At 46.7% G+C, this 11,945-nt stretch overlaps 1 protein-coding gene across 1 annotated transcript; it reads left to right on the top strand.

The window, feature by feature from the left end:
* The first annotated feature begins 2,594 nt into the window (after nt 1-2,594).
* LOC139839271 (uncharacterized) lies at nt 2,595-4,202 on the top strand. The gene has a single exon (XM_071829319.1). It carries the CDS (start codon nt 2,595-2,597, stop codon nt 4,200-4,202), a length of 1,608 nt encoding a protein of 535 aa, XP_071685420.1.
* The last annotated feature ends 7,743 nt before the right edge of the window (nt 4,203-11,945 follow it).

The raw sequence follows: 11,945 nt of genomic DNA, 5'->3' as shown, positions 1-11,945 counted from the left end.
ATACATCATCACATCATCATCATCACCATCTCCATGCATGCCTCCCTGAACCACCCCGTCAAGGGCACCACTACACCTTGGTGTGGTACTTGCCAAGGTAGTTCCTCGGCCAAAGGACACGGTGTGGCTCGATCATGCCGACGAAGCTAGAACCCTGGGCCTTGTGGTCGACGAGGTGGCTGAGGGCGGCCATGAGATCATCCTCGGCGAAGCCAAGCATGTCCATGACCGCATTGTACAGGTCAGGGTGCATGTCCGTGGGCTTGTTGTCCCTGATGGCCTGTGCGACGTCCTTCATAGCAACAGTTATGTTGGTGAAGGCCACTAGCTCGTTGTCAACACCCGGATTTTTAAGTCCAGATGCCTATTATGCCATTCCTCGCAATCCCAGGAATATTGTTTTTGCGAGACATAATAGATTGATATCACAACACATCATTCATTACAACACATAATCATCTTACAAATAAAGGATCACATGATCCAGTCTCATTACAATAATAGAAGTTCTATTGATCCATTACATAACACATAGCGGAAGCGAAATAGCGTAGTAGTAGTCCATCTATTCCACAGGCAACTGTTGACGTCAGGAGTGATCCTAGTTGTCGTAGACGTCCTGCTGTCCTTCTTCCGGGTTCTGGTACTCCCCTTCATAGTCTGGCCATTTGAATAGCCAGGGACACAGCCATGAGTACTTTAAAGAACTCGCAAACTAAAACTAAGGTAAATACTATCAACTATAGTAAGGGGGTTCTAAGCTCTAGTTTCATTTGCATAACGCTAGTTTTATTTCATAAACACTTTAATAATCAAAAACCCCTTCATTTGCCTAACTCAAGTGGGAACATTAGTGTCATTCCCACAACTCAGTTGTGATTCAAAGTCAAAATCAACTTTCAATTCATTTCACAAGTCACCATTCATATTTTTAGAAAAGTTCTGATGACGGAACAGTATGGCCTTTCCAACTGTCCATGACCGCGGACGCGGCTATTCGAATAGGTTAAACTCTGCAGAGGTTGTACACTTGTGCCACAACAATTGCAATAGTTTGTCAGGGGTAACTGGCCCTGATTTATTGTCCGCAGTACGCGAACTACCAATCCTAACCTTTCATTTACATACTCTAGTATAGGCACCTCTCCCCATGAGCTTGGCCTCCCGGTGAAAACAAACCGTCAACCCGGGAACTGCACAGGGCTTGGGTAGGACATTCACCTCATTTCACGTCATTTCACTTTCAATGGAGGCAGCCTCGGCATAACCCCTATGACGCTTGTTCAGAGGGAACCTATACTAAAATACATAAGTTTCCAGTCAAGCCTTACCCAAATTCAGGTATTGTGGGGGTACTTGTAAAATTGGAATGATATCGCATCCGAACCCAACCATCAGTTTTGTAAAATTCACCAAGTCATTCACCAGTCATATTCACCTTCAAAATCTTTCAATAGAATGACTCATCATTCCAAGGTTTTCAAATTCATTTCATTTCACAAGTTCCCAAGTACGCATGGATTCAAGTAGGGGTGGAAACGGATCGGATGCGGATCGGATAGTGTCCTTCCCATATCCGTTTCCATATTTTTAAAACGAATACGGATGCGAATACGGATATTGCCGAATACGAATTCGGAGCGGATGTTACTCGAATACAAATACGGATCGGATGTTTTCTCAATTCGGAACGGATGCGAATATAAGGAAACAATAGACTCATCTCTTATAATGAGCCAATTACATAATGGTAGAGAGATAAATATACTGATATAATACATAGTAGTTTCAAGTTTAATCACATAAAAGAAAATTTGATCGATTTGTTAGTTTCTCTAGGTTAGATAATTAGCATATTGAGGTTGAATTACTAAAATTGGTTAACATAATCTTATTCGGATACGGATATATCCATTTCCATATCCACATTTGCTTCAAAATTCAATACCATATTTGTATTTGCTTTTTGTAAAACGGATCCGGATAGTTACCATATCCATTTCGACAGACGTCCGGATTCGGATATTACTATTTCCATTTTCAATTTCTCGAATACGGACGTCGGATAATATGGACTATCCACTACCAATTTCCATCCCTAGATTCAAGAGTCATATATCAAGTACTCCATACTTCAATACCCAGTCGAGAGAAGACAAACTATATAGGATGAGTTGAATAGAATCCTTTTAGATATGTACTACGTATGTTAGGGGATTTTGCTTGAGTGTTGACTACATCTGTTTGGTTATTTTATGTAATCATACTAAACCATGTTTTACAAAGTAATTTAATTGAAGTTTATTTGGATATTTCATGTTTGGTTACAGATTTGGTTATGGGTTAGTTTCCTTTTCCCTCTTATCTATCCTAACTTGCAACAACGACATGGGATGAATGCAAATCGGGGTCGTGGTCGCGGAGGACGTGGACGCGGACGTGGTCACGCGCCAGCGTTTCAGGAGGACTTCGTCGAGGGTGAAGTTCACGACACGGACACTGACACCGAGAATGAAGGACCAGAGCAGCCGCCACCACCGCCACCGGTTAACATTGCGCAAGTGATGCTGATGCAGACACAACTAATGTAGCAGATGGCCGCCACTCTGGCGAATCGGAATCAGAATCAGAATCAGAACCAAAACCAGAATCAGAATCCTCCTCCACCGCAGTCCAAGCTTGCAGAGTTCATGAGGACGAAGCCACCCACCTTTGCGGGATCAGCGGACCCTATTGAGGCAGACGATTGGCTAAAGGATATTCACCGGAAGCTCAACCTGGTGAGTGTTAATGCTCAGGACCGTGTGAAGTATGCTGCGCACCAACTACATGGTGTGGCCGCGGATTGGTGGGAGAACTATTGTGAGGCGCATGATGATGCCGAGGGGATCACGTGGAATGAGTTTGCTCAATCATTTCACACTGCACACATTCCAGCTGGTCTTATGGAGCTAAAGAGGGATGAATTTCGAGCTCTGGTTCAGGGGAAGATGTCAGTCTCTGAGTACTGGGACCGTTTCACCCAGTTATCGCGCTATGGAAGGGCGGATATTCCCACTGAGGCGGATAAGATTTCTAAGTTTTTGAGGGGCCTGAACCTAGGGTTGAAGGATAGGTTGGTGTCTCATGATTTTGCCAACTTCCAGAGTTTGGTCAACAAGGCTATCCTTCAGGAGAATTCAAAGAACGAACTTGATGAACACCGCAAGCGCAAGGCACTGCAGAGTCAGTATGGGGCAGGGAGCTCACGCCAGAAGAACAATAACAACCCAGGATACCGTGGATCAGGTGCAAAGCCGACGAAGCCTAATCACAATGCTTCGTATGGTGCCTATCGTACTCCGAGAGCTGAAGTCGGAGGGAACCATGCCAACACTGCTGGGAGGACATGCTACAACTGTGGCGAAGAGGGTCACTTTGTTGCTGCATGCCCGGGAAAGAAGAACACTGGGGCTACACCAGTGAAGTTCAACTTGGGGTCCGCCGCCAAGACGCCAGCAGCGGGACGTGGACGAGGCATACTGCCTACCCCGGGAGGCGCACCTCATGCCTCAGGACAGCAAGGACGTGGCCAAGTCAACCATATCACGGCGGAACAGGCGCATGAAGCTTCAGATGTTATCCTTGGTATGTTTCCAATCAACTCATGTTATGGTTCAGTACTTTTCGATTCTGGAGCTTCCCATTTGTTCGTTTTCAAGCATTTTGTTGAAAAACATCATTTGAAAACCGAGGGTATGAGTCGAGAGATGGCAGTACAATCACCTGGGGGAATTCTTACTACGGGTTTAAAATGTCCTAAGGTGATCCTAACGATCGAGGGAGTAGAGTTTCTAGCAGACCTCATAGTGTTAGACTCTAAAGGGTTAGATGTTATTCTGGGCATGAACTGGTTAGTAAAACACAAAGCTATGATAGACTGTGGCCTTGGAGCAGTATCGCTGACTAGTAAGAATGGAACTGTGGTGGATTACAAACCCAAGTCAGCACCTCATACCGCAGTGGACAGTATTCTGAACAGCTTGAAGGAGATGGTTGTATCGGATGTTAGAGTGTTTAAGGAATACCCTGATGTTTTCCCGGATGAGTTACCCGGTCTGCCACCAGACCGTGAGATAGAGTTTGCCATCGAGTTAGTCCCGGGCACTGCTCCAATTGCAAAGAGACCGTACAGGATGCCAGCAAATGAACTAGTATGTTAGACCAAGCACCTCGCCTTGGGGAGCACCGGTGTTGTTTGTTAAGAAGAAAGATGATACCATGCGAATGTGCGTGGATTACCGTGCCCTGAATGAAGTGACCATCAAGAATAAATACCCTTTGCCTAGGATTGATGATCTGTTTGATCAATTGAAGGGAGCTTCTGTCTTCTCTAAGATAGACCTTAGGTCGGGATACCATCAGTTGAAGATCCGACCAGAAGACATACCCAAGACAGCCTTTGTCACTCGGTATGGTCTGTATGAATTTCTAGTGATGTCCTTTGGACTCACGAATGCACCAGCCTACTTCATGAATCTCATGAATAAAGTGTTCATGGATTGCTTGGATAAGTTTGTCGTAGTGTTCATTGATGATGTGTTGATTTACTCTCGTAATGAGGAGGATCATGAAAAGCACCTTCGGATTGTTCTGGAAAGGCTTAGGGAACATCAACTCTATGCCAAGTTTAGCAAGTGTGAGTTTTGGCTGAAGCAAGTGGATTTCCTTGGTCATGTCATCTCGGCGGAAGGAGTAGCAGTGGATCCAGCTAAAGTGGAATCAGTACTTAGTTGGAAACAACCGAAGAATGTGTCAGAGATACGTAGTTTCCTTGGTCTTGCAGGATATTACCGTCGATTCATAGAGGATTTCTCGCGGATTGCAAGACCGATGACACAATTGATCAAGAAAGATAAAAAGTTTGAGTGGACACCAGCATGTGAAACGAGTTTTCAAGAACTCAAGAGGAGATTGACATCGGCTCCGGTGCTAATACTGCCGGATATTCGGAAGGATTTTGAAGTTTATTGTGATGCTTCTAAACAAGGATTGGGTTGTGTGCTCATGCAACAAGGCAAGGTTTTGGCCTATGCATCGAGACAGTTACGCCCTCATGAAGTGAACTATCCTACCCATGACTTAGAGTTGGCTGCCGTAGTTCATGCCTTAAAGATATGGAGGCACTACCTTATTGGCAACCGTTGTGAAATATATACGGATCATAAGAGTTTGAAGTATATTTTCACTCAACCAGATTTTAATCTGAGGCAAAGGAGATGGCTGGAGTTGATTAAGGACTACAATATTGGCGTAAATTACCACCCTGGTAAAGCTAATGTCGTAGCTGATGCGTTGAGCAGAAAGGTTTATTGTAATAACCTCATGATCCAAGAAGCCCAACCAGAATTGCATGAAGAATTTAGGAAGCTCAACTTGAATGTGAGTCTCGCTGAAAACGAGGAGGTATTAGAAGTCAAGTTCACGCTAGAGGATCAAGTTAGAGAAGCCCAGAAAAATGACACGGGGATCGGAGAGATTCGAGCAAAAATCAAGTCAGGAGAAGCACCTGAATACAAGGAGGATGAAAGTGGAAGCATTTGGTTTCGAGATCGCTTATTGGTGCCCGACCAAAAGGAACTCAAGGATGCAATCATGAAAGAGGCACATGACACACCATATTCCATACACCCAGGAAGCACAAAGATGTATCACGATCTCCGAGATAGTTTTTGGTGGTCTAGCATGAAGCGAGAGATTGCAGAGTATGTATCTAGGTGTGATGTATGCCGCAGAGTCAAGGCGGAGCATCAAAAGCCTGCGGGACTGCTTCAATCACTCAAGGTCCCTGAGTGGAAATGGGAAGAAATCGGGATGGACTTCATAACAGGACTCCCGAGAACGACAGCAGGGTATGATTCCATCTGGGTCATCGTGGATCGATTAACCAAGTCAACTCACTTTATCCCGGTGAAGACCACTTTTAAGGGGGAGAAATTGGCCGAATTATATATGGCCAGAATTGTTTGCCTACATGGAGTCCCCAAAAAGATTGTATCTGATCGAGGTACTCAATTTACCTCGAGGTTTTGGAAGAAGATACACGAAGTCTTGGGCACGCAGTTGAATTTTAGTACCACCTACCATCCGCAGACTGATGGACAAACTGAGCGAGTGAACCAGATTTTGGAAGACATGCTTCGGGCATGTGCTCTAACCTGTCAGCGCACATGGGACAAGAGTTTGCCTTATGCAGAATTTTCTTACAACAATAGTTTTCAAACGAGCCTACAAATGTCTCCATTTGAAGCTTTGTATGGACGGAAGTGTCGCACCCCACTTAACTGGCATGAGGTGGGAGAGAACTAAGTATTTGGACCCGATACTCTAGAGGAGGCAGATAAGCAAGTAAAGATGATTCAGGAAATGCTACGGGCTGCCCAATCTAGGCAGAAGGTCTATGCGGATAGACGCCGTCACGAGTTATCATTTGAGAAGGGTGACGATGTGTACCTAAAAGTATCTCCACTTCGCGGGATGCGACGTTTTGGACTATAGGGAAAGTTGGCACCTCGATACATTGGACCGTTTACGATCACCGCCCGGCGTGGCGAGGTTGCTTATGAGTTAGCACTACCCAAGAAGCTGTCGAAAGTGTATAATGTGTTTCACGTATCCCAGCTGAAGAAATGTTTCAATAAGCCAGAAGAAGAGGCTCGGAAAACCTCGTTGGATTCCATAGAAGTTCAAGATGATTTGACTTATGAAGAGTACCCCGTTAAAATTCTTGATGAACAATTGAGGACAACTAGGAGGAATGTGATCAAGTTCTGCAAAGTTCAATGGAGCAACCACAGCGAGGAAGAAGCGACATGGGAGCGGGAAGATGCCCTCCGGGAGGAGTTTCCAAATCTTTTCTCTTAGGTCGAATCTCGGGGTCGAGATTCCTTGTAAGGGGGGTATAATTGTAACATCCGGATTTTTATGACCTGAATTTTTTGTTGAAACGGATGTTGCCGCAAAATAAAACAAAGGAATATTTTATTTGGAGTTCTGAAGATTTATTCTTTTGAATTGATTTTCTATTTGAAGCCACTGGTTGTTTTGTCTTGAAGTTGTATTTGAATCTGAGCTTCATTTGCCAATTTGAATCTTGGTATAATTTTTCACATGCACATGCATGCATAGCTACAAGCTACTACGTGCTCTCTTCCTATTTCTTTTCTCTGTACGTACATGTACACTCTGTTCTCTTATCTTTGCTCTTTTTAGCCATCGATGCATAACCGTAGTAGTGGCCGGCCCTCGCTTTGCTGGGCCTAGCTGCAGCGTTGCATCCACGCACCAGCCGCAGCCCATCCTCGACACACGCCCGCGCGGAGGAGTCCATGGTGTACACGCATACCAGCGTTGTACGGAACGATTGTTCCGATTCTCCTGGAACAATACCGCCTCTCTCAGCTGCATATAAAAGCCCCAGGACGACCCTCCTGCGTCTTATATTTCACCCCACACGCCGCCACCCAAGGTCTAGCAGTTTAAACCGATCTAATCTCGCGAAGCTCCACGAGGCCGCCGCCGAACGCCGCTCGCGTTCCCGACGATTCAGGGCACTAGAGGCGGAGCTGGTGCGCCATTAGGATCACCGGGACGAGGGGAGTTTATCCACGGAGCTAGAAGGTCGAGCTGCTGACCACTGACGACATCCACATCAACGTTCTCGACTCCGGCCACCGTCTTCAACCACGAACTGCGACGAGCTCGGTGAGCACCAGCAGAAACCCTTGCACACACACGGTAGAGATGGTTTCGCCTACCTCCTAAACATGGTTTTCAGGCTTAGTTTTACAGTTTGTCGAGTCGCCGGTGAACCGAATGCCATCTAGTGACATCGTTAGTTTAGCCTATGTAGAACACGTTTTCTGCTTTTGTTTTCAGCTCATGTTATGTACCAGTGAACTCCAGGAAGCTAGTAGTGCTGTTGGTAACACATACGTTCGCTGTTTATCGACCATGTCCGTGTAGTTGCGTCTACCGCGTGCGTACGTATTTGGTAGCTTTGCTGTTTTCACGTACCCATGTTGTCTAGTTTGGACTTGATGCCTCGCTAGGAACCCTGCTAGTTGCATATGTCACTTTTTTTGTAGCTTTTGCAAATCGACTGTACATTCCTCTGAAGAACTGAACGGCAGTTTCGGATTTCTGATTTTGAACAGGTACTGCCTCGATCCACTTGGTGAATTTGTCGACTGCGACCAGTAGATATGTGTGTCCTCCACACGACGATCTTGGCAGCGATCCAACTTGGTCGAGTCCCCATTGAGCGATGGGCCATGCCAGGGGTATTGTCATTAGATCTGTCGCGGGAGCATGTGGTTTTGGTGAAAAACGCTGGCAGGGGTCGCACTTCATAACCAGATCTCGAGCATCCGATGTCGCCGTTGGCCAGTAAAATCCTGCCCTGAAGGCTTTTGCCACAAGGGACCTGCTTCCTGCGTGGTGTCCGCAAGTTCCCTCGTGTATCTCATGCAACAACGCTTTTCCATCGTCAATGGCAATGCACCTTTGGACGGTCAATACCAGAGATGTTGCGCTTGTAGAGTTCTCCATTTACCACAGTAAAGGCCTTTGACCGTCTGACGATTCGCCTTGCTTCTATGGGATCCTCTGGTAGCTCCTGCTTCGTCAGGTATGTTAGGAATGGCTTGGTCCATAGTGGTTCAAGGAGGAGGACCTGTTCCGTCGATCGAGGTGGAGATTCTTCGACAGCTTGTTGCGGGTTTGCCTCCGATTCATCAGCCGACGGCTTTGAAGGTGCCGATGCTTTCTCTTTTATCGATCGTTGAGTGATAACTTCGTAAAACACTCCGTCTGGAATGGGAAGGCACATGGATCCGATATTTGCCAGAGTGTCGGCTTTCTCGTTACTGGCTCTGCCGATATGCTTAAGTTCGCACCCTTCGAATTTGGCTTCCATATTTTGGTATAACTATCGGTAGGCGATCATGTTGTCACTTACCGCGTCGCATAGATTCATCGACTGCTGTACCACCAGGTTCGAGTCTCCATAAATTTCCAGGCGAGTTCCTCTACATGCCTTTGCCATCTTCATTCCATGCAGCAGTGCTTCGTATTCTGCTTCATTATTTGTCGGCAGGGAGAAATTCATACGTAGTATGTACTTCATCTTGTCTCCTCGTGGCGATATTAGTATCACCCCTGCTCCTACACATGTGCTCCGTTTCGACTCGTCGAAGTACATTATCCATGACCCCGACATGTCGGGTGCTGCCGGAGTTTGTGATTGGATCCAGTCGGCCACAAAATCTGGGAGAATTTGGGACTTTATCGCCGTTCGGTTGACGTAAGTTATGTCGTGTGGTGCTATCTCGATAGCCCATTGGGATACTCGACCCGTGGCCTCTGGGTTAGTGAGTATATTCTTCAGCGGTGCCTCGCTTACAACAATGATCGGGTGCTCCGTGAAATAATGTCGTAGCTTGCGAGCAGTTCTCCATACCGCATACGCCAACTTCTGGTGATGAGGGTATCTCTGTTTCGCAGGTGTGAGTACTTCACTGAGGTAGTAAACGGGTCTTTGCACGCCGTGAACTCTCCCTGCTTCTTCTCGTTTGACAACCAGGACGCTGCTGAAGACTTGCACCGTTGCTGCTATGTACATAGAAGTGTTTCTTTCTCGCGCGGAGTTACAAGCATTGGGGACGTCGATAAGATTTTCTTCAGATTATCAAAAGACTCCTGTGCCTCATTTGTCCACTCGAACTTTTCTGATTTTTTCATTAGACTATAGAAGGGCAAAGCTTTTTCTCCTAGCTTGGCGATGAATCTGCTAAGCGCTGCCAGTCGTCCTGCCAATTGCTGCACTTGGTGCAGATTCTTTGGCGGCTCTATATCAAGGATAGCTTTGATCTTCAAGGGATTGGCTTCTATTCCTCTAGCTGAGATGAAGTACCCGAGTACTTGTCCTCCTGGCACCCCGAAGAAACATTTCTTTGGGTTCAAATTGATCTTATACTTGTCAAGGTTGTCAAAGGTTTCCCGTAGGTCGTCAATGAGGGTGGCGGCGTGCTTTGTCTTTACCACAATATCATCAATGTAAACTTCGATATTCCTCCCGATCTGTTCTCCAAGACAGGCTTGCATGCAACGTTGATAAGTTGCCCCTGCATTTTTCAACCCGAAGGTCATGACGTTGTAGCAGAAAACGCCGTGCGGAGTGATGAACGCGGTTAAATCCTGATCTTCCTTCTTGAGCTTGATCTGGTTGTACCCGAAGTATGCATCGAGGAAGGAGAGACGGTCGCATCCAGCTGTGGAGTCGACTATCTGATCAATACGAGGCAGTGGGAAGTGATCCTTTGGGCAATGCTTGTTAAGGCTGGTGTAATCGATACACATGCGAAGAGCGGTTGTGTCTTTCTTTGGTACCATGACGGGATTGGCCACCCACTCGGCTTCCTTGAGCTCCCGAATGAATCCTGCCTTGCGAAGTCGACTAACTTCTTCACCGATTGCTTTTCTCTTTGGCTCAGAAAATCCACGCATCGACTGTTGTATTGGTTTGGCTTTTGGGTCAACATTGAGGGCGTGCTCAGCGAGTTCCCTGGGGATACCTAGCATGTCGGATGGTTCCCATGCAAATATCTCCTAGCGCTCACGGAGGAACTCGATGAGCGCGCCTTCCTATGCAACAGTGAGGTCCGCCGACGTATTGACCGTTTTCTTCGGGTCAGAGGGGTGCACCTGCTGCTTCTTTTCTTCCTTTGCGGCGTCAAACTCGTCGGATCTTACGTTTCGATTGTCGGCTGGTGGCTTTGTGTGGTCCGTGATGGTGTCGATTGCGTTAAGTTCTTCCGTAGCTCCGAATTTTGAGGCGATCTTCTGGAAATCCCTGTCGCAGTTATCTGAGCGGGAGAAGCTTCCGTGGATGGTTATTGATGTCCCATTATTGCGTGGCATCTTCAGTTTCAAGTACGCGTAATGGGGTACAACCATAAATTTGGCAAACGCAGGCCTGCCGAGGATGGCGTGATACTGAGATTCCCAGTCAACCACTTCGAACTCGATTTTCTCTTTTCTGAAATTGCTAGGTGTGCCGAAGACTACATCCAGTGATATTTTTCCGAGGGAATAAGCAGGTCGAGTCGGTATGACGCCGTGGAATCCTGTGTCGGACTCTCTCAGCATGTCGACTGTTAGGCACATTGCTTTCATTGTACTGGCAAATAATAAATTCAGACCACTTTCTCCATCCATGAACACTTTGCTCATATTGTATCCTCCGATCTATGCTTCAAGGACAAGGGCCGCATGACTAGGCCTTGGAACGGCCTTCGGGTGATCCGTCTTGCTGAAGAAGATGCTCTGCTCTGACCAGTCGATGTATTTGGGTGTGTCGACCATGGCAACCTCCGCATACTTCACTTCTCGCGAGAACTTTTTGATTTCTCTCTTTGAAAAGCTGGTTTTATGGATCATGCTGACCTGCCCACATGGTTCTGGAAATATCTCGGTTGGCATGTACTTTCCTCCTCCTGTTGGCATGTACGGCTCTGGTACGTATGGTTCTGGCGGGTAATTGTAGGATCCTGCTCTTCTCTCCATCGTATGAACTCTTGCCATGGCTTCGGCCCTGAGGTCGTCGCAGAACTGCCGAATTTCGAGGAACTGTCGACAATTCCTTAGCAGATGGCTAGATTTTTCATGGCCGTCCTTTGGATCGATATAAGAGTGCAGATAACACGGTGCCTTGAGCTGCTCCGTGGCCGATAGATAAGGTGCGCGAGTGCGTCCCTTGTTCGATTGTGTGTTGTGGCATCCTCGTTCGTACTGATGAGGACGAGTCGCGATTCGCTCTTCCTCTTCACGGCGTGAGTCCCTTCGTCTCTTTCTTTGTTCCGTCACGACGTCGAAACTGCCTCGGCTGCCTTCTTGCATGCTCCTGG

Source organism: Lolium perenne, chromosome 4 (assembly GCF_019359855.2).
Source record: "Lolium perenne isolate Kyuss_39 chromosome 4, Kyuss_2.0, whole genome shotgun sequence".
Lineage (NCBI taxonomy): Eukaryota > Viridiplantae > Streptophyta > Magnoliopsida > Poales > Poaceae > Lolium > Lolium perenne.
The sequence above is the reverse complement of the archived record's forward strand: the minus strand, read 5'-3'. Positions and strand labels throughout refer to the sequence as shown.